Source organism: Malaya genurostris, chromosome 2 (genome assembly GCF_030247185.1).
Source record: "Malaya genurostris strain Urasoe2022 chromosome 2, Malgen_1.1, whole genome shotgun sequence".
Classification (NCBI taxonomy): domain Eukaryota; kingdom Metazoa; phylum Arthropoda; class Insecta; order Diptera; family Culicidae; genus Malaya; species Malaya genurostris.
In genome coordinates this window covers 322,099,050-322,123,709 of record NC_080571.1, presented here as the reverse complement: position 1 = coordinate 322,123,709, position 24,660 = coordinate 322,099,050, and the positions used below count along the sequence as shown (strand labels likewise).

The 24,660-nt window shown below is 35.0% G+C and overlaps 1 protein-coding gene across 3 annotated transcripts in view; it reads right to left on the bottom strand.

The window, feature by feature from the left end:
- LOC131431310 (protein kinase C and casein kinase substrate in neurons protein 1) overlaps positions 1 to 24,660 on the bottom strand; it is a 96,112-nt gene that overhangs the window by 23,037 nt on the left and 48,415 nt on the right. For all 3 annotated transcript variants that reach the window (XM_058596937.1, XM_058596939.1, XM_058596938.1), the window contains exons 2-4: positions 14,278 to 14,358; positions 5,073 to 5,381; positions 4,797 to 4,906 (exon numbers count right to left, since the gene is read on the bottom strand). In XM_058596937.1, the coding sequence (XP_058452920.1) occupies positions 4,797 to 4,906; positions 5,073 to 5,176 (214 nt within the window). In that variant the 5' untranslated portion in view covers positions 5,177 to 5,381; positions 14,278 to 14,358. The remainder of the gene's footprint in view (positions 1 to 4,796; positions 4,907 to 5,072; positions 5,382 to 14,277; positions 14,359 to 24,660) is intronic.

Below are 24,660 nucleotides of genomic sequence, written 5' to 3'. Positions count from 1 at the left end.
TGATTTTGATTTGATTTTGATTTGATTTTGATTTGATTTTGATTTGATTTTGATTTGATTTTGATTTGATTTTGATTTGATTTTGATTTGATTTTGATTTGATTTTGATTTGATTTTGATTTGATTTTGATTTGATTTTGATTTGATTTTGATTTGATTTTGATTTGATTTTGATTTGATTTTGATTTGATTTTGATTTGATTTTGATTTGATTTTGATTTGATTTTGATTTGATTTTGATTTGATTTTGATTTGATTTTGATTTGATTTTGATTTGATTTTGATTTGATTTTGATTTGATTTTGATTTGATTTTGATTTGATTTTGATTTGATTTTGATTTGATTTTGATTTGATTTTGATTTGATTTTGATTTGATTTTGATTTGATTTTGATTTGATTTTGATTTGATTTTGATTTGATTTTGATTTGATTTTGATTTGATTTTGATTTGATTTTGATTTGATTTTGATTTGATTTTGATTTGATTTTGATTTGATTTTGATTTGATTTTGATTTGATTTTGATTTGATTTTGATTTGATTTTGATTTGATTTTGATTTGATTTTGATTTGATTTTGATTTGATTTTGATTTGATTTTGATTTGATTTTGATTTGATTTTGATTTGATTTTGATTTGATTTTGATTTGATTTTGATTTGATTTTGATTTGATTTTGATTTGATTTTGATTTGATTTTGATTTGATTTTGATTTGATTTTGATTTGATTTTGATTTGATTTTGATTTGATTTTGATTTGATTTTGATTTGATTTTGATTTGATTTTGATTTGATTTTGATTTGATTTTGATTTGATTTTGATTTGATTTTGATTTGATTTTGATTTGATTTTGATTTGATTTTGATTTGATTTTGATTTGATTTTGATTTGATTTTGATTTGATTTTGATTTGATTTTGATTTGATTTTGATTTGATTTTGATTTGATTTTGATTTGATTTTGATTTGATTTTGATTTGATTTTGATTTGATTTTGATTTGATTTTGATTTGATTTTGATTTGATTTTGATTTGATTTTGATTTGATTTTGATTTGATTTTGATTTGATTTTGATTTGATTTTGATTTGATTTTGATTTGATTTTGATTTGATTTTGATTTGATTTTGATTTGATTTTGATTTGATTTTGATTTGATTTTGATTTGATTTTGATTTGATTTTGATTTGATTTTGATTTGATTTTGATTTGATTTTGATTTGATTTTGATTTGATTTTGATTTGATTTTGATTTGATTTTGATTTGATTTTGATTTGATTTTGATTTGATTTTGATTTGATTTTGATTTGATTTTGATTTGATTTTGATTTGATTTTGATTTGATTTTGATTTGATTTTGATTTGATTTTGATTTGATTTTGATTTGATTTTGATTTGATTTTGATTTGATTTTGATTTGATTTTGATTTGATTTTGATTTGATTTTGATTTGATTTTGATTTGATTTTGATTTGATTTTGATTTGATTTTGATTTGATTTTGATTTGATTTTGATTTGATTTTGATTTGATTTTGATTTGATTTTGATTTGATTTTGATTTGATTTTGATTTGATTTTGATTTGATTTTGATTTGATTTTGATTTGATTTTGATTTGATTTTGATTTGATTTTGATTTGATTTTGATTTGATTTTGATTTGATTTTGATTTGATTTTGATTTGATTTTGATTTGATTTTGATTTGATTTTGATTTGATTTTGATTTGATTTTGATTTGATTTTGATTTGATTTTGATTTGATTTTGATTTGATTTTGATTTGATTTTGATTTGATTTTGATTTGATTTTGATTTGATTTTGATTTGATTTTGATTTGATTTTGATTTGATTTTGATTTGATTTTGATTTGATTTTGATTTGATTTTGATTTGATTTTGATTTGATTTTGATTTGATTTTGATTTGATTTTGATTTGATTTTGATTTGATTTTGATTTGACACGCTCTTTCACCCATCATTAGATTCCCAAAAGCGACAAAACAGAAAATTTTCTCCGATTTGAACACCTCCACGCATTCGAAACATCAAAACTTATTGATTTTGAAGCCCCATTGACACGCTCTTTCACCCATCATTAGATTCCCAAAAGCGACAAAACAGAAAATTTTTTCCGATTTGAACACCTCCACGCATTCGAAACATTAAAATTGATTGATTTTCAAACCCCATTGACACGCTCTTTCACCCATCATTAGATTCCCAAAAGCGACAAAACAGAAAATTTTTTCCGATTTGAACACCTCCACGCATTCGAAACATCAAAATTGATTGATTTTGAAGCCCCATTGACACGCTCTTTCACCCATCATTAGATTCCCAAAAGCGACAAAATAGAAAATTTTCACCGATTTGAACACCTCCACGCATTCGAAACATCAAAACTTATTGATTTTGAAGCCCCATTGACACGCTCTTTCACCCATCATTAGATTCCCAAAAGCGACAAAACAGAAAATTTTCTCCGATTTGAACACCTCCACGCATTCGAAACATTAAAATTGATTGATTTTCAAACCCCATTGACACGCTCTTTCACCCATCATTAGATTCCCAAAAGCGACAAAATAGAAAATTTTCACCGATTTGAACACCTCCACGCATTCGAAACATCAAAACTTATTGATTTTGAAGCCCCATTGACACGCTCTTTCACCCATCATTAGATTCCCAAAAGCGACAAAACAGAAAATTTTCTCCGATTTGAACACCTCCACGCATTCGAAACATTAAAATTGATTGATTTTCAAACCCCATTGACACGCTCTTTCACCCATCATTAGATTCCCAAAAGCGACAAAATAGAAAATTTTCACCGATTTGAACACTCGCACGCATATCACCTGCATTATGCAAAATTTATACAATTGTATCATTTGCTCACCCCTTTGTACAATTTTTGCTGATCCTCATCAAAAACGATTTTCTGCTCAAATCATTTCTGATCGCATCAGTAGTGATTTTTTGGAATTAAAATCTTCTCTGATTTCCTAATTCCATAATCATGATCTTACACGAAATCAAATCACATAAGGATCAGATGAGTGCGATTATGTAACGACGATTTTTCTTTAGGCTAGGATCAGTAGTGATCAAATCAGTAGTGATTTTTTAAAGTTCAAGATCAGTGATCTTAAGATCAGCAGTGATCGTCGATCACTGGTGATTTTTGATTTTTGGTGATTTTTCCAGCCCTGGCCGTGATTACAATACATCTTTCGACGTCTGAGAACTTTCCGTAGTAGTAAGTCACGAGTTCTGTGCGTTGATGAAGCTATACGAACACGTGCTCAGAAGAGTGACTGTGAGGAAGACTCATTATCGATTACGTCTCCATGTGTGAAACCACCAGATAACTGCATATCAGGATGGAATCCCCCCTATCTGGTTGATGTAGGTTACATACACTGAAAAAAGTAGACAAATTATTATGAGAAAAATTGTTCTACTAATCGCTATGCATCCAACTGTAATATTGAAATAAAAAAGACGAAGGCATTGCGTATGACTCATTTATCAGACATATTCGCTAAACAGTGCGAATAATAATCGGATTTACGTCATTTATAGAATCTAATTAATTATTGTTTACCAAGCAAAAATGCGCTACCGGTTACAAAACGATCATCCTCGAAAACACACGCTCTCGCTGCAGTCGTCGGGGCCCATTCCATACTAAATATCTGAACGAGGTAAAATAGGAAATAATAAATTAGTATCGTTCGGTCAAAGCAATGAGGCGTGCTCGATATCTTGTTTCGTTATCTTATTGAATGTACTTGTGAATTGTATGATAGGTTAAACAGACTGATACTGAAGTGTAATAATTGGGTGAACTATTAGCGAATTTACATAATGGTAGTTTTGGAGATCCAAAAAGTTATCATAATCAGTTTACCCAATCTCCTTACCAGCATCATAAATAATCAGCTGCGTCACAATTTGCGACCGCTATCTGCATGGTCATATCATAAATTCAGATAAGAGTCTTACTGCCAACGTCCTACAAACGATGTTATGTCTTTGTATGCAGGTGAACAGACTTGGAGTGAATCTGAATCGAAATACCGATCGTCGGTATCTTGTGACTCTCACTCTCGCTCTGAGTAATGGAATTAAGAGCAAATGTTATGACTGACTTTCTTCGCTCAAGGCATGTTACATGAATCTGTTGACAATATTGCTTCCGTAGAATCGACGGCACTAATAAATGTTTAAATGTTTTGAAAGAAAATCAATCTAAGTCTTTCAAACTGATAAGCAATTTCTTGGTAGGTGTTGAAATTTGGCAGAACTAACGCCTTCGTCTAAGTTGAAATGAAACAACTGAGCTTTTTTTATACAAGCGTATCTTTTTTTATATTTGATGGAGCTACCAAAGTGATTCAGTCAAGTAATCACAAGAGGGGAACAGACGGTGAAAACGCGAAACAACTACTACAGCAACTGCGAGCGGTTGGCTACTAGTGAACAGTGTTAGTTTTTTTTGTTGGTTTTGTTTATTATTCCTTCACATATCAGGCCGACGACCGTGACATTGATTAGGTCATATTTGTTGTGGGTAGACGCCGCATTTACAACCCTCGCGGAATGTAAGCCCGAACTGAACCCAGCAACATATCATCATGTCATAAACTGTTTAGTGAGACGAATAAATGATGAGTTGGTTTGGGTAGGTATCGGCCAAGTTCGGCAACATATTCTGTTTCATAACCCCATTGGTAATTCATCTTTTTGGATAAGAACGCCTATTACAACCAGTTTGTGGGTACTCACCTTTCTCAATCAGCTCGCCCCATTTTTTCGACCATGTTTTCAAGCTTTTGGCATATCCTTTCTCAATTTCCGCCCGTTCTTGTATCAACGTTTGCAGATCTGTACACAATCTGGAATAAAATGGAATAATAAATCTAGAGGTAATGATAAGGTAAACGCATCAATTATTCATGTGCTTAATAGCTGATCGGTTGCGCAAGGTTATTTTTCATCGATACTCCCAAGAGAGTAAGAAAGACAACGAAACCATTTAGTGCGTGCTTTGCACCTACCTACCTGTAACCATCCTCTATCCGCTTGGTAGTTCGTTTATAATTGCCGGGTTCCCAGAACGAATCGCTGCCAGCCTGCAGCAGCTGATCATCGCTGTGATGTGACATCGTGTCGGGGTGAATTGTGATATTTTTTTTTTCTAACTTGTTGCAAATGCAAACTATCGGATATCCTTATTCCGCGTCGCCGTAGGGCGTACCAAACTCAGATGCTAGCCTAGCTAGCCAATTACGATTTCCACACAATGCTGGGATCACAAGTCCCACCTATTAACACTCCGTTGAAGATCGGGACACTTGAATGGATAAGTTTCTGAAAAAAGGAAATGAATAAATAGTCTATATAAGTAATTTTATCGCAGTATTTGAGATCTTATAGGGAGGAATTCAAAATTAAAATCGAAACACGGATCCGATTCCCGAAGTACAGACAGTTCGAAACTGTGAGAATACATACATTGCGGCTCAAAACAAGCATATTTCAGGTTGAATCCAAGCGGTATTCGAAATAAAAAAGGTTGTGGGTAATGTCAGAGACATAACCGGATGATGTGAATACGACACGGAACGACCGAAATTAGCTCTGCGCCTAATTCGTATTACTGTTTTTGAATTAGTTGATTTTAACAAAAAAAAATTCCAAAATAATATAAAATTAGTTAAAATTGAGAATATACCTTGCTGAAAAAAACTCTTATTTTTAGATAATGAGTTTAGTTGGCGAATATCCTGGACAAAAACCAGCAATGTTTCAATCCAACACGAAATTCTCATTGACAACTAATTTTGTTATAAAAATCAGAAAATTTGTTTCTATTTATCTATCATCATCATTACTGAAGGACAGCACAAATAGAACAAAAATGAAATAGGTTTTATTAAACCGATATGTAAAAATGACGTAAACTCTTAGTGGAAAGTGTATTTATTCAGAATTTGTGCGCATTTGAAGCGATTGTGCGTAATAATGTTTTTACGCGGAACAGTGAAGTGAGTTTCGAATGTTGCACTCTAATTGTATATGTCAAATCTCGGTTAATTTTTCATTAGGTCGTATAAGCAAGTGACAGTTTCTCTTTAATCACTCTCTCTTTCGATTATTGTGATGCGATTAAAAAGATTTTCTTTTATATCACTTTTCTGTTTGAAAGTCGAAAGTTTCGGGTATCATTTCATGCAAAGAGTTGATTAATAAACGTGGAAACCGCTTGGTAATTAATAGAAGAGAAAGTAAACAAAGAGAAACTGACATGCCTATACGCCATCTTGAAAAATTAACCGAGAAAAGATGCTTTTTGTATCTTCTAACCTTCCGGGCTACGCCGTCCGGTGTAATGCTTGTATTCGGTTTTTGTTTCCCGAGTGCTCAAAGTTTTCAGTGAGAGAGTCGATTTCACGAAGTCGAATGAAGAAAACAGCGATTTAGAAGAAAAATGTTCAAAAAGAAGTTTATGTTTCGTTTATGTCTTTTTCTACAATACAACATCGTATTTTTACCTGCCAATATAGAAAAGACAACCGCGACTGAAATTTTTTTCGGATGTAGTGTGCCATCTAGTGGCTAGTAGTCATTACGGTGTTAACATTTTTTCGGTGACAGAGCGCCATAAAGCTGCAAATCGCAGAAACCAATTCAACCATTTATGTTGGTTGAAAACAATGTTTTATTTCTCTAATTCAGCTAAAAAATTAGTTGAATGGAAATGAAGTGTTCCTTAGCTAAGAAATGACAGCACGTTTAGTTGGTGAATTCAGTTAAAAAAATAGGCATTTCAACAAATATTTTATTATTATTGAGGGAATTAGAATTAAAAAATGTAAATTATCAAAAGTAAGATTTTTTTAGTTTTTTCAAAAAATAACTAACTAAAATCAGAAAATCAATTAATTTTTTCACCAAAATGCTGATTTCGGTCTTTCCGTGGAATAAAATGTGTGGTTCAGTTTCTTTGATGTTAAAGAATCTGGATTCTGGATCCATATTTTGGAGCCGAATGCTAGCATTGGATTCAGGACCTACATTTTGAAACTCAAGTTTGATGCTAGATTCTGGAACTTGGGAACGGAATTTCGAAATGAATTCTGGTTCTGAGTTGTTAAGCTGGTCAGCTTTTGTTGTGGACCTGGACTCTGATAAGTAGCTGAATTTTATTTACAGAACTCCGGTTCAGGATTAGGTTTTCAAACTCGAATCTAGAATTCAGATGCGGAATTTAGTTTAAAAATCTTCAAAATTTAACTCCTGAATTTACATTTCTAGAATTGTGAACCTGGATTTTAAAATCCATTTTAGAATCGATTTGTATAAATAAATCTGAGTTATGTATCTAAATTATGGTCATGGATTTCTATCTGCAGTTCCCGAACTTCAGATTCAGAATTCTGAATCAGAATTCCGGACAGAAGTATTTGAACTGAATTCCGGTCTGATATTGCATTTCGGTTCTAGAATTCAGTTTCAAAATTCAAATCCAAGTATGGATTTTATATCCGAACTTTAGTTCGAGGGTCCAGGTCTAGAATCGAAATCCTGATCTCAGTTCCAGATTTTGGTTTCAAAATCCAGGCTCAAAATCAAGTTCTTAAATTCAGTTTCAGCTCAAAAATTCTGGACGAGGAACTGAAATTGAGATCTGGGTTCTGGAAGTTAAAAGGAAAATCTGGGGTGGCATTATGTTTCTCGATCGGACTAAAATTTTATCGAATCGACCATGTTTCGTATTATTCGACTTCACTCGAAGAAGTATTAGATTATCGAGAAGTTTTGACATTATGAAACCAAAACAATCGAGCTCGTAAACGACTAAACTCGATAAGAAATGGTCGAAAGCATTATTGCTATCGACTTTGAACTTTTTTAATACGTTCCGTTTTATTTAAAAGTAGTTATTGATAGCGTCATAGATTTTCATAAACATAATAGAATTTATAAACTTCAGTCTAATGCATAGTTTTATATATCTCGATATGCGTTTGACATATTATGTTTTAGTCGGAGTGTTTAAAAATCATATCAATTGAAAACTGAACGGTATTCAATTAAAATAACAAAAATATGTCGAAACTAAACTATGCCCAGTAACCGTAGTTTGTTAGTTGAAACGAAGGCGTAGAAAAGTGGGTGTTGTTAAAAAAGATGTCCTAATGCAGCAAGTTGAAAATAGTAGAACATTTTATTGACTCAAAAATGTTGACTCATTTGTGTTCCATTTAATGTTTGGCATGATAACAACTGAAAATTTTATTTAGATTTATTCAACTCTAAGCTGAATTATCTTTAATGTTTTTGTGATTTTCTGCGTTATGTTTGATTAATATTAATCAATAATTTAGAAATGGAATATGAATTTCGAAGACTTCAGAGTGTTATTTACACATCTGGAAAATGCTTAAAATGGTTGGTTTTAAAAATTATTTGATGAATTTTGATCGAAATTTATCATACTTTTCAGCTTGTACGAGTCGTAACACCCAAACAAAATTTGTATTTGTACAAATATAAAATTTATACGAAATTTTCGAATATACTCGCACTTAAAACATTCTTTACTCTTCTTAAAATGGATTGAAAACGTATCTGTATCTCAATTGAATAAAATTGCAGAAATGTAGTCATATTATTCCAAACAAAATTTCGTATTACAAACATTTTTCTTCTTTTCAGTACTCATAATTCATAGTCTCATTTTTTTCGTGATTTGTAACTTCTGGTTAACTGCTTTATCATGTTTCAGTGCTCCCTCATTTCAATCACGATAGAAATATTCTGCATCTGCGAATTTGTAAAGAAAACGACTGGCGGGTTATGTCAGACACATAACTGGAAGACGTGAATACGATTAAAACTGACATGCCTTGACACGAATACGAATAAAACTGGCATGAGCAGGATGTCGTTCTTATCGAGCCGGCAAGTAACTAAACAGAACGTTGAAGTAAAGTTTCGTCACCAAAACTCGAGCTCGGAAATTGTACCAGCAGGTTTTGACGAAGTACCAAGGATGCCTGCTTATCGACGATAAAACCTACATTAAAATGGATTTCGGACAGCTTGCTGGCCTAAAATTCCACACGGAAAGAAATCCATTACTGCTGTCATGTTTAGAAAATCATGAAACCAATCATTTTAACTTCTCATGAAACCATAAGCAAAAAGTCTTCTCCCATGAAAATTATTCATGGTCCGAAAGTGTGTTACTTGAGGAATGTACTTCTATTAAAGCTCGTAACTCCAATTTTCTATCCGGATATAACTTTGAACCCTCTGCCTCAAGTGATGTGATGGATTGTTTAATAGATTAATGGTAAGACATTGAAAAGCATGAACTACGGAAAAATTTTACTTGATCCTGAGGCATATTCATTTTATAATTGTGTTAGTTTACCCACCGGCTGACAGAGAATTGACAACATAAAGATAATGAACCGAAAATTGGCGTCATAAGTTTTACATTTGGTATGAATATATCTGAATGTATTCTTACATATTCGATGTGACTGTTTTTGTTAAAATTATATTCCGAGAGATAACGTGAACCGAAAAAAATTCGACTATAAATTAGGAGCACGAAAATTAGATTTTTTTGTTCAACCAGTTTGATTAATTTGTTTCATATATATAAGAACACAAGCTGTATTGATTCACCTAAATATTTCAAATAAGACGATTTTGCGAATGATGTTTTGAAAACAAAAAAGGAAAAATCGATCCGTGGTGTTTGCAAGAATTCAACAGTTTTCCAAATTCTGAAACAAAAAATCAAATCCAAAACAATGAACGCAAGTAAACACGTTATTTTAGGTGTCGTGGTTGTTCAAAAACATATTTAAATTGTTGATGCTTCAGATTAAAAGAAATTCGTTGTGCTTTTCACTTTTTTGCTATTCAAATGTACATTATTTGAGACATTAGTTGAATTCGTATCAACAATGCGCCACACACTTTCACACCATTCCATTTAATTCATATTTAAAATCTTCATATTTTAAAACATAACGCCTGAATTTATGTTGCAAAGATTACCATCGTAGCAGAAACACGCCTGAAGTTATACCCAACAACGTCAAATACGTTACGCTAAATTTCAACGAAATCAGTCCAAATGGATCATGATCCGAGAACTTTTAATCATGGTGTATTTTCATAACATGAAAATATACTATTTTCCACAAATCATGACTCGTTTTGCTCATTTCTAGAATCGAAATTTTGCCCGTGTACATAGTGACGGCACGAGGAGATGTTCCCGCGAAGTTTAAGTTTGCTTTTATGGACAAATTTGCTAAAGAACTGATGATCAGTTCAGCTACGGAGTACAGACCAAAGTGTTCGTGACGAATAAAACGATGAACTCGAAGCTGTACAAGGAAAAATGCCTCGAAAAAACCGCGTAGCTACCTTTCATTAAAGCCCTGTAAAGTTTTGGTCGAATTTGGCGAGTTGCCACTACAGCTGGAAAGTGATCCAGTGGTACCGCGATAATAACGTAGATTTCATCGATAAAAATATAAATCCACCCAACTGCTCGCCGTTCAGGTCCATCGAGAGATTTGGGACATTAATGAAGCGGAAGATGAGGAAAGTGGAAAAACGGCTCGGGACGCGACGAAAATTTGGAACAAATGTGACAAGGAAGTTTACTCAGTTAGCAGCGTTTGATGGGAGGAATGAAAACATTAAATCCGAATTTTCATTAGAAAAGAAGAGCAATGATTTATATTCAAATTTTTGCCTTTCTCATATAGAAAGGTTACGCAATCACTTGAAAAACCGACTAGTAAAAATTGGCCCGGAGGGCGACTCAGTTTATCGAGCTGAGCAATCTCTCTCTCTCTCTCTCTCTCTCTCTCTCTCTCTCTCTCTCTCTCTCTCTCTCTCTCTCTCTCTCTCTCTCTCTCTCTCTCTCTCTCTCTCTCTCTCTCTCTCTCTCTCTCTCTCTGTGTGTGTGTGTGTGTGTGTGTGTGTGTGTGTGTGTGTGTGTGTGTGTGTGTGTGTTTGACAAACTTAGATTCGGAATTCCTGAATTTCATGTGGATCCGACTTTCGGTTCCGGAGTTAGGATAAAGTGTGTTAAATATTGTACACCGTCACTTAAACTGACGAAACAAAAACCATAAAAATGTTGTAAACTGGTCTCAAAATCGTTATTCACAATCTTAGGGTTAAATGAAAGGTATTATGGTTTTAAAAAAAATTATTGCATATTTTTGGATACATGGCAAAATTGTATAAAATTTTCAAAATTTGAATAAAAACTAGTACACTTTGTACGTCATGTTAGTTGGTGGCCGTACGAATCGACATCGATTATAGCGGTTCTCGGGTTCCGGTGCAGGAAGTGCATATAATAGTGAACCCACTTGGTTTTCTTAAGGATGACCTACGCGAGCAAAAAGCACTGTTTCATTCTGTATTTTATAATATCTAATGCACAAACAACCTCTTGGTTCCTTTCAAAAATCGAAGAGAAACATTTTGAATAGAATACCACAATATTATATATGAAAAAGGCATCATTATACGACTAGGTGGATTAAAGCAGGTTTTTGCCTTTGTTTTGATATATTAACCTTAATTGTACGACAATTCGTTAACGAGATTCAGATGATTTTATTATTCCGAATTCTAAATGGACATAGTTTTATTTCTATAGGACGTCGTCATTTTGGTTACAGATATTGAGTTGACTGTATTGTTTATAAGGAGTGTATCGAAAATAAGCTATCCACATACATTTGTGTTGTACTCATGTATGTGTAATGGTTTTTTATGCTCAGATCACAGCATGCTGTGCGTTTGGCTCTCAGCTTCCGTTTGTTTACTTGTTTGTGCGGTTGAAATTATGCGTTTTCGAAATGTCGCGTATTGAAAAGGAAGTAAAAATTAAGGTTCTGGACACATGGCTAAGTGAGAAGGGTATTACTATGCGAAAATTGGCGAAACGGTTTAGAACTCATCATGCCAGTGTTAAAACCATCATTAATAAGTTTGGGGAACACTATTCTTTGAATGAGCTACCAGGAAGAGGCAGAAAACCCGGTTCTTCCAACCCGAAACTGGACCAGAAAGTGGTATCTCTAATCATGAAGAACAATTCAATGACAATACATGATTTTGCCTCAAAATCAATACATGATTTTGCCTCAAAATGGAGGACTCAAAAACCCTTCCAGGTCCACAATACTTTACTGTCGTCGTTGGGGAGGATGTGAGCGATGCGGATAGGTCGATTCAAGCGGAGAAATTCGGTCGAAAGATACTGGTATGGCAAGCAATATGTTCCTGTGGTTTGAAGTCAACCATTTTTTATACTACCAGAACTATAAATGCAGAAATCTATCGATCTGAGTGTCTACAGAAGAAATTGCTGGTTTTATATAAGAAGCATAGTATACCTCCCTGTTTTGGCAGGATTTAGCGTCGGCTCACTATGCCAATACCACTCTCAATTGGCTTGCGGGAAGGGGTATAAATTTCGTTGAGAAAAATGTCAACCCACCAAATTGCCCTCAGCTTCGACCCATCGAACGTTACTGGGCAATTGTGAAGAGGGTCGTCAAGCAGACTGGTAAGACAGTTGGGAACATGCAGAAGTTAAAAAAAATTGGGCTCAAGCGTCCAAAAAATGCGATGCAACACTAGTCCGGAACTTGATGAAGAGCGTTCGATCAAAAGATCGATAACTCGTGAAGGAATAACTCAAATTTCATCCGGTTTTCATTATGCTCAAGTTTAACCTCGTACAATAAAGGATCAATTTTTAGTTTGAAAAAAAATATCGTTTTTTATCATAATTTGAAAGAAAAAATTGTGGATAGCTTATTCTCGATACACTCCTTAGAGTATGACAGATATCAAAAATTTATTTTAATGCACTGGTGCATCACACAGACAAGCGTTTGCCAGTGACCTTCACTCTCACTAAGGAATAAATTTGGGTGAAGAGATTCTGCGTGTGACTTTTGACAGCGCTCCGTTTAAACGAAATCCACTTTTTCTTAACTGAGATCAAAGTTGCAAATAAAAATAAGTGATTTTCACTTTCATTCGAGATTATTTTTAAATACCAACCATTGATGCAGAAATATGTATTTGTATTTGACTCATAGTGACGCACTTAGCGATAGTGGAATTCCCAGAGAAAGTGAATAGCGAAGTAAAATTCTCATTTTAAATTTTACTTCGGGATCTCATGCCTGTATCAACCGGTCCGGAAATTATGTCCGTCATCAACAAGTCCACCAATCATCCTTGATTTCTGAACGACTTTAATGGAAGAGGAGAGGAAGAGAAAGAAGAAGCACACGACAAGACCAGACACATGTTCTAGTAAGTACAAGCAGCTCGTACAGCTGTGACCTTCCTTTGCCTAACAGAAACTCATCTTGCCAAGCAAAATTGCTCGACTGAGCTAAATAACGGGGTAGATGACAGGAACCATGCTGTATTTAAACATCAGCTCCGGTGACATTGACACGGATCATGCTCGGATGTGCATATGGAGGTGTATTATGATTACCTTATCGTCTTATCACCCACAGTGCCCCATCACTGAGGACGAAATATGTTTCAGAATTCTATAGTTAAGTTGTTGAAGCTTCTCGATAATCAAGTGGTATGATTCAGGGGACTTTCCTATCAAATGAGTACATGCCTTTCTTTTGTTTGAGTTCCCGGATTAAATAGATGAAAATAAGACATTGTAACGGAAAGGATGTAGATATTTTTAGCTTTGCAGGATACAGTTGATTATCGCATTTTGAATGTCTACACGTTTTACGTTCGTAGCTCGATTTTAACTTACAAAACGTTTATTCTTGTAGAAAATGTTTACGAGTGACCTTGGGAAGGCTCATTATAGGCTATCCACCTTACAGGAATGGTTCATTTCTGTTTTGTTCTTTTTGATAAATAAACGCAGTGACACGTGCCACAACGACCAACAACGACGACTTTTCCGGGTGAAGTAGAAACAAATCGTAGTGAAATGGTGTTCCTGTTAATGATTGAACCTTCAGATAAAATAAAAGTTTTTACAGCGGATATACGTTCAGCATGTTTGTTATAGAAACGACTACGTGACGCATAAATATAATAATGCAATCGCGTATGCGTATTATCAAAAAAAGGTCGTTTTTTCCGCAAACACACAGACACACACACACTCGAAACAAGCTGATGTAATAATAGTTGACCTATAACATCTTACCTCTATTCGTCATGAAAATCCATTATGGTCTACATAACCGTGCTCTTCTGGGACACTAGAGCTATCGCTTTCTGTCGTAATCTGTAATATAGAAACAAAATGTAGATAGATTAGTAACTTCAATCGATGAAATGTGCAGACTAACGTAAAGAATAACTATGGGACCAGTGGAAAAACGTACTACGACTAATTTTACTTGGTTTTTGAGTAACACATTGTTCTTTTTTTTAGTTTTTCAATTGCAGCCGCGACTAAATCTACTTGCTACGGAAACACAACTTACAAACAAAAGCTTGTAGCTTCACTTTCAAAGAAGACGCAATTGTCTCAGACAAACAATCAAGCTGCTAGTTAGTGATTGCTTCGTTCGGCAAAATTGCACTTAGTGTCTCTCTAAAAAGCAGCTTGTTGTTCAGTTTTAGACTTGACTGAAATAAACACATGTCTAGTGTGTCTGCATTTAAACTACTTGTGTTTAAGTAGTTGTTGTTTCATTAGCCCCATTTGTGTAAAAGGTTGTTTGATTGAAACATACAACAACATTTCACTAGTGGCTTTCAATACTATTCGGTTTAAAGAAATTGAAGTGTGACATGTTTTCAACACTGAGCAATAAAATATAGTCTTCATCAATCATTATTAAAAAAACTGTAGAACTAAACGTTACAAATTATGTTACAACTCTTGTTAATATATAATGATTGTTAGAAACAATAGGTAACCGAGCATCAAGGCATAGGTGTTCGCCTAGAAACTTTCAAAATGACGAAAAATTGTTAATCACGACGACCGTCACGGTTGCAGCAGTAGCATTTCTTTGATTTTTTATTAGCATATTCATCTTGATTGAAACTGCATGGCTGCAATCTTCTCGAATCAGAAGCAATATTGACTTTTTTTTTGCTTGTGTTGCCGGGGCTAACAACAGGATCAAGGGCATTCCCTGTGAACAATTGAACATTATTTATGTGAGGTTCACAAGCAAAAAAAAAAAAAAAGATGATCTCGAATGCCCGCGATTGAATCATTTATTTTCTCTTCTTTCATTCCATAAGCCAGTAGAACTGAACGAGCTAATCTTCTTGAAACCAATGTGTTCTTTGAAGTCGAACAACCTCCGCAAAGATTGAAAAAAAAACCTCGATGGTGTTTCAGTTCTACAGCATTGCGGCATGTCGCCCAGCTGATGATGACAAAAGCTGGAAATGAAAATGCGAAAAAATCACGAAGGTGTCGTCCGTAACGAGAAACAGTTACATGATGTTCACACCTTTTTTTCCATTCGCCACAGACACACAGCCGACACATTTTAAACCGACAAAATAAAATTAATAGTAATGTTTAAATTACGTCAATCGTGAACTGAAAGTTGTATTGTGACGAAATAACATGTTTGTTACCAAAACCTATAAATTACAAAGCTAGATGATAAATTTAAAAGAAAATTTCAAATACCGATTCTATTGGTCATTAACCGTTTGGTTGGGATTTACGATAGATGCATACAAGCTGGTTATTTTTCGTTCACAAAACGCCTGTGTTGGGCAGAAAATGAAATTTAAACTAAAACAAAATTGATTATGTGCACCTTTTGTAAACTCGGTTATTGTTTTTGCCTTTCTCATATAGAAAGGTCATGCAATCACTGTGAAAACCAACGTTTGAACCGAAGCCGGAAGGGTCATTCAACCATTCGACTCAGTTCGTCGAGTACGCAAATAAAAGGTCTATACAAAGTTACCAAATTTCATTTAAATCCGACCTCCAGTTCCGAAATTACAGGGTGATATGAGCAAAAAATATGAAAATAAATGCACTAACTTTTCCTACAGATGGCTACACCGATTTTCACAAACTCGAAACTCGATCCTTCCGGTTCTGGAAGTACAGGGTAATTAGTTAAAAAATCCAATTTTATATTACTTCCTCACTTTTTTCAGACCGATGATGTGACCGATTTTACCAAACTTCAATTCAAATTAATGGTCTCATGGTTCTACACAAAGCTCCCAATCTTCATCCGGATCTAACTCCCGGTTTCGGAATAACAAGATGAAGTGTTTACAACTTCATACAGTTATACACGAAAATATTTGTCAAAAGCAAATCGACTTTGACTTTGGAGCCGGGCTGGACTGAGGCTTCCGGTTTCGGAAGCACCGGGAATTATTATTATTAATATCGTTTATTTATGCCCGGCTTTAACCTTTTGGTCTCTAATTTTTCTCAGCGGTTTTACAGGCTTGACCTGTTTTCGAAAAATTAATTTCAAAATAATGGAGTTCCTGAATTTCATCCAAATCCGGGGTTATGAGTGTCAAAAGTTTCAAACCTTCATATAAAGAGTACATGCGCTGGTACGGAAGATGAAAACACAACACTGCCTCTGCCAATGAAGCACACGCGGTAAAGAGAACAAAAAGTGAAACAGGCGGATGCGTTGCAGATTTTCGGATGCGTCACAATAGATTGAAGTTTATTTGAAAAGACATACGTCGAACTTCCATGCTTCGTAATGTATAGGGACTTTTTGCAGCCGGTATAATTATATTTTTTACTTTTTTTATTTATGACTTCTGGTCAGTCAGTAATTTTTACTTTTTTCGTTTTTTTTAACGATATCAAACTAACTAGTGATTATAAGAGGAGAAAGAATATGAAAGCATAGAGGCATAGTACTCAATGAAGAGAAAGGATGTGAAGAATAAAGTGCGGAAAAGTGAGACGTGACAAGGGTCATTTAAGTAAGCAGAAGGCTGCTCGTATCTAAACTTTTACCTTCTACCAGAGGAGTCGAACTTAGGCATCGTAGCGATACGAGTCATCCGAGTCTCTGATATGTCAGAAAGTAAAGGCAAAGGTCGTTTGCCATTTACTGTCCGAACTGGCAAAAGTAAAGTTACGAGAAGTTGTCACATTCTGCCCACGACGGTTTCTCACACAATGTGTATCATTGTGTTGATATTTTCTTATCTCTATACAGTTAGTTATAACACCGGAATGGAAGATTTGTCCGAAACTATTGCTTGAGTGCCTGGAGTTGTTACGTATGGCTATGCGTCCCAGGGTGCAAGCGACGGACGGATAGCGCTCCATTCATCGCTGTGTGTGATGGAATCCCATCAAATTTTTACTTTTTACTTTTTTTATTTATGAGTTCTGGGTCAGTAAGTAATTTTTACTTTTTTCGGTTTTTTTAACGATATCAAACTAACTAGAGAATATAAGAGGAGAAAGAATATGAAATCATAGAGCCATAACATAGTACTCAAGGAAGAGCAAGGATGTGAAGAAAACCATAAAACTAAAAACTATTAACTCCAAAAATTTGTGCTTATGTTATTTTCGTAGGAAACTTAACGAGGAAGAAAGCCTTCGGAGGTGATAAAAGTTACATCATATTACGATCACTAGCAGCAGTGGTGCTAGATATATTAAGGAATGAGCCATGGTTTGGACCTTCCTTTAAAAAACTTTTTCTACAAATGTCGGATTGTTTCCTTTGAAAAACTTTTTCTTTCCTTTTTACCTTTTTCTTTTCCCTTTTTCTACAAATGTCGGATTGTTTTGCGGTCTTCGAAGGTTTTCTTACTCGTTAAATTTCTTACGAAAACAACACATGCACTGATTTTTAGGGTGATCTAAAGACGATTTTGGTTTGTAAAAAAGTTTGCCTACACGAAATCCCATAAAAACTCTAAACATCGGGCGCGAAAATATAGTTTCTCCGATCTAGCTAAAATTTTGCATAGTTCTTAGGGAACCCAAAAGAAACAAGACAAGTTTTTATTATTATTTTTACGTTTCGTCTTTGACGTAAAGTTTCTGCTACTTACAGAACACTTTTTGTTTTGCAACGGAGTGCATTGTCTTTTCTGACGTGCCGAACGAAAACGTGTTTTCGACTATTTCTGGCCGATGCAGGTTTGGTCATTTGGGGGATAACCAAATTTTGTGCTAGGGCACATAACCGTTTTTATTATTTTTACGTTTCGTCTTTGACTCATCAGTGCAGAGCAGTTCAGATTGATCTGCTTAGTGGCTTTGGTTAACCCCTAAATGACCAAACCTGCATCGGCCAGAAATAGTCGAAAACACGTTTTCTTTCGGTACGTCAGAAAAGACAGTGCACTCCGTTGCAAAACAAAAAGTGTTCTGTAAGTAGCAGAAACTTTACGTCTGCTTAGCGGTTCAAATTGAACTGCCCAGTTTAGCACTTAGCAGTTCAATTTGAACTGCTCTGCACCGATGACTCAAAGACGAAACGTAAAAATAATAAAAACGGTTATGTGCCCTAGCACAAAATTTGGCTAGCCCCTAAATGATGAAAAGTTTGGTGGAGCTGAAATCAAAACTTTGTCCCACTCTAGTAACAGTATTTACGCGTAAATTCATATACATTTCCGAAATTATCTTCATCTGTCATTTCCACTATATGTATCTAATGATATATGAACAGTAACCTAGCCAAGTTTTAGAAAAAAAATCACCATACATGTAAAATCTTTCTGAATTACATGTAGGTTTCTCTCTTTTTTATTGTAAGGCAACAAAAAGAAAACAAGTCTAATTGGTATATCCGCCCAATCGATCGACTTCTAAGATATCCAAGTCAACAAAACCCATACAAAGGCTAAAACACTTACAATACTACTTTGTAGTGTTCGAATAAATACACGCTTAATACCAAATTAAAATGCACGGTTTAGCCTACTTAGCGGCCTACTGTTCAGTGAAGGGTTTTCAAGTTCCCACATTTATCACTGAATGATGCTTAGTTCTATCTGATATGCGGTATAGTTCCTCTACCTCTGTTGCAACCCTACTTTGCTATCAATATAGGTACATTCATGGTTTATGGTGTTCTTCGTAGCTTGGCGGAAAGATTAATGAACACATGATAAGTTAGCAATATGTAAAGTAGAAAAGATCTGTTTGTTTTGTTTCGATTTAAATAACATGAATATCCTTCCTTTTCATATTACCTGACGAGAACGAATGCCACTTCTTAATAACTGTTAATAAGATAATTCTATGATATAATTGTGCGTTTGAATCACTTGACAGGTGCGTGGCTAAACTAATATATACACCAACGAGTGTTTTCCGTCACCTAACTGTCCAGTTTCGCTCGGCCTAACAGTGCTTTGTGTATCAAAGGTAAACAAAACACCGGTTAGGTTGGTATGAGATCTACATTCGTCCGACATACATACTCCAAAAAACGCTAATCCAACAACCTACGGTAGCAAAATACCAGAACTTATTAACGGTTACGAAACACATCTTCACACATGCTGTGTATTGCACCACAATTCCGCGGTAGCCGGCGCTTTCGAGACTCGTTAAAACGGCCGGTGAGGTCGACGCGTTTTATTTATATCACATTCTCACATGGAGGCTCATTGACTGTGTAATATCTTTCTAAGCCCCGTTTGTGGTCTTCTGTTCAAGTGCACAACCACACACTATCGCAGTGATAAAGCACAGAAGTAGAAGAAGAAGAAAAAAAACGAACAGATACCAGCAATGCCGCATGCAATTTGTGCTCCAGTTTTTTTTTTGTTACCGCATACAGATGCGAAGAGTAAACGAGTACAAATCGGACCAATTGCATTGTATTATTGTTACCTTTTCAACTTCATTAAGTACCACAATTCGATGTATTAGAGAAATGTAAACGCGAAATTTAATCGGAACTAAACATAGCATGTAATTAATTAAAACCTCATATCGGATGTATTTATTATTGGATGAGCCATGACTGATTGTTAAAGCAAATGTTGTGTAATTGCACGTGATATGATCAATAATAAATCAATCTATGAGATCAAAGCACAGTAGAATGAATGAACAACGCACCTATCATCTTTCAATTCTTTATTCCTGCATATAGGGCTGTATGGAATACGAGACACAAAAAAACAGTCTCAACCACATATTCAAGCGCAAATTATTTACTTAAAACCATCCATGTTTTGCGTTCTGGGACAGAAGAACAATACAGCAAATTTCCATTGCCGACTCGCCTGGATTAGGACAATTTAAACATAAACTTACTACACATTATTACTTTCTATTTTCTCTAAGATACTATTTTATTCTAAAACCTATGAACAAGATATACTAGTAGTACCATGTTCAACCAGACACCTCTAACGTGTACACGCAAATGGAAAGTGCGATCAGGTTTAACATTTTCCAAATTAGCTAAGGTTAGTTTGGTTTATGAGCGTGAATGGTTTACCGTAATTTGGGTCTATGCGTCGTAAATACGTTACGGTATGTCTATCGAACGTGTTTTGTAGCAATTACAAGCATGAATCTATGTTCGGAGGTTTACAACGCATGCCGTGTAAATATCTCTGTGAACTAGTCAGTGATATTGATGCGTGATCGATTTCAACCGAATCGATTACTACTGCATTATTAAATCTACGCGTGTAACAACACAATTGCGATAAGATTTCGTGTAGGAGTTCCATGAATTAAGCCGGTTTGGTTTTATATCAACGATGGATAAGCTGATATTATTACGCACATTTGGCGCTTCACGGTTAAAAATTCTAGAAACCGATCGGTTGAGTATTCTACTTTTTTAATGTATTATTTATTGCAATATGAGTTAAATTTAAAATAAGATTTAAGTTTGGTGTTCAGTCACAAGTGATGACTTTTCAGCCCTATTATATACATGCTTTGGTTATTACCATTAAGACATCATTTGCTTCCGCAATTCTGTGATTTTTTTCGTAGGGAAGATTGTAAACCTACTTGTAATGTGTAATGGAGGAAAAAGAACTTATATACTTACTTACTAATACAGAGAGCGAATCGATTCAATTGTAAATTGCATCAATTTTTGTCGAAATTTGCTCATAATAGTTGCGAGTCTGTGTAACTCATTTGTACTAAACCAGGGTGGACGCTTCAAAACCATTTTCAGCGTTCTAGCGTGGTTTCAGTTATTGGACCCAAAGATATTGATCTGCAAAAACCATTGCAAGATACCTTAGATAACTTGTCCGTTTGGGCGGTTCATCTGGGTATCGAATTCTCTGCGAAGAAAACAGAGCTGGTCGTCTTTTGAAGAAAACACACGGAAAGACCGAAATCAGCATTTTGGAGAAAAAATTAGTTGATTTTTTTATTTTAGCTAGTTATTTTTTGAGACAACTAAAAAATCTTTCTTTTGTTAATTTAGATTTTTTAATTTTAATTCCCTTAATAATAATAAATTATTTGTTGAAATGGCTATTTTTTTAGGTGAATTCACCAATTAAACGTGCTGTCATTTCTTAGCTAAGGCACACTTCATTTCCTTTCAACTAATTTTTTAGTTGAATTAGAAAAATAAAATGTTGTTTTCAACCAACATGAATGGTTTAATTGGCTTCTGCAATTTGCAGCTATATGGCGCTCTGTCACCGAGAAAATGTTAACACCGTAATAGTACGTGTAGTTTGATTCCAAATGCACATGGGGAGGACACATTAAGTTTCGGATAACAAAATGCCAACAAAAAGTAAATTTTCTTCGAACAATAACAGGATCTTGGTGGGGTGCTCATCCGCAAGATCTAAAAAAATTGTATCAGACAACGATACTTTCAGTGATGGAATATGGATTCGTTTGCTTTCGTTCCGCTGCAAACTCTCATATTATCAAACTTGAGCGAATTCAGTATCGTTGTTTGCGAATTGCCTTAGGTTGCATGCATTCGACACATACAATGAGTCTTGAAGTTCTGGCGGGAGTTCTTCCATTGAAAGATCGCTTTGGGAGCTTTCATCACGACTGCTAATAAGATGTGAGGTACTGAATCCCCTTGTTATTAATAACTTCGAAAGGCTGGTCGAGCTTCAATCTCAAACAAGATTCATGACAGTATATTTTAACCATATGTCCCAGGAAATAAACCCTTCAAGATATATTCCTATCTGTGTCAGCCTCCTAAATGTCCCTGACTCAACTTTATTTTTCGACATATCCATGCAACGCGAAGTGCGTGGAATCCCGGATCACCTACGCTCTATGGAAATCCCAAAAATATTTTCAAGTAAGTTCAGGCTTATTAACTCTGAGAAAATGTTTTTCACGGATGGAACACGAATTGAAGAGGCTACTGGGTTTGGTATATTCAACAATAATGTTTCGGTTTCATTTATGCTTCAAGAACCTGCATCTGTTTATATAGCAGAGTTAGCAGCAGTTCATTATAGTTTGACTCCAAACCATTATTTTCTCTTCACAGATAGTCTGAGTGCAATTGAAGCCATTCGCTCAAACGCTGTTGGCAAAAATGAACCTTTTTTCTTGGGCAAAATAAAACAGTGCCTGAACTTCATATTGAATAATAATTATCAAATCACAATAGTTTGGATCCCGGCTCTTTGCTCCATTCCAGGCAATAAAAGAGCCGATATTTTAGCCAAATGTGGTGCTATTGAGAGTGAAATTTATGAGAGACCGATAGTTTTCAACGAATTCTATAGCGCGTCTCGCTTAAGAACACTTGCCAGCTGGCAAGCTTCTTGGGATAAAGATGATCTGGGTCGGTGGATGCACTCAATTATCCCTAAAATATTGACAAAGGCATGGTTCAGGGGACTGGATGTGAGTAGGGATTTCATTCGTGTGATGTCCAGACTCATGTCCAATCACTACACGTTAGATGCACATCTCCTTCGAATTGGACTTTCCGAGACTAATCATTGTGCTTGTGGCGAAGGTTACCGCGATATTGACCATGTCGTTTGGACATGCGTGGAATATCGTGGTTTCAGATCTCAACTAATAAATTTCTTGCGTACCCAAGGTAGACTATCCAATGTGCCAGTTCGCGACATTCTTGCTTGTCGTGACCTTGCTTACATGAAACTTCTGTATCATTTCATTAAGACCATTGGAGTTCCAATTTAAATTTCATTTTATGTTAGACTTCTTTCTCTTCCATGAGTTCAACCAATAGCCAGCTATATTATATTGAATAAAAGTGATGAACTGATACAAACAAACCTGAAATAGTTATAAGATCATGTACAAAATAAATGTATTTTATTTAATGTAATTTATAATAGCAAATCGCTTGATGAAAACAGTGTATAAAGTAACTAATGAATACCAACATACTAATATGATATTCGAAATGTATTAGGTTTAAAGTAATATGTATTGTGGATGCCACGGCGAAGAAAAACTTATGTATATTGCCTATGAAATAAACGTATTTATGAAAAAAAAGAAGTTTATAATGTAATCCATGTATATGATTCAATAGTATCACGAATCAATCATCACAGTAGCGGAAAACAGCGAATTACTACCGGAATATATATTCTTTTTCTCAACTTGTCGATTTTCAATATGGGAATGATATGCAGTCAAGTGGATGCGAAGAGATTTCTAAAAATCACATTCATTTATCGATGATCATTGAACATATCAATGAAATGGAAATCGAAGAAATGGCATTTCAACTACATTTCTGAACAAAAATTTTACACGGACCATTAGATCATTTATTGCCTTCCACAGTTCTGCAGTAAACCAGTTGTGTGAGGCTTGCTAAAACTTCAACGAAGTTGTTCATCTTACAGCATACTAATCATACTTTGATGCACTTTCCTTCCGCTCGATACCTAATCGAATGAAAGTTAATTAGGGTATTTAACTCAGTCAGGAAGTCTATTATCAATAACCTGTTACTAATCGTTTCACACAGGGAAGTTTGACATTTATGGACCGGCGGCGATCGGCTTCTGTATAATTGTATAATTGAAAATACCCGGCAAAATAAAATCTATACTAAAAATCAACAGCGAAATCCGTCGAAACAGAAGACCATGTTCGATTTCGAAATCTAGTACCGGGTCTTCACTTTTAAACTAGTCACAGTATAGACATGATACGCACACCTATGGAAAATCTCGCCAAATGTCACGTGCCGATGATGGAAATTACCATAGTCAACGCATCAGTTTTAGCACAAGCAAGAAATAACTGAGTTACTCGGTTTTGCTCATTCCACCACCGCTGAAAACCACTTTCTTCGACTAGATTCCATCCGGCAGTGATTATTTGGGTTTTACCTTAACCTTGATTGGTAGTGAAAAGCCAACTCGTGTGAGAGTATTTTCCTTGTGGTAGCTGTGGAAACCACGGCACGGCCTCCTATTTATAGAACGATTAATTAAGTCAATCTACCGATGGTGATGCCGTGTTCCTACGCTACTCTGGAAAAGATAATTGCGGCAACAAGTTTCAAGTGTCGAAGAAGATGTACCCCGGTCCGGCTGCTCTTGCCAGGAAACCGGTCTCCTGAACCCGTCAGTAGCTCCACGAAACGAGAAAACCATCTGTCAGCGGCACTTTTTGCGTTTT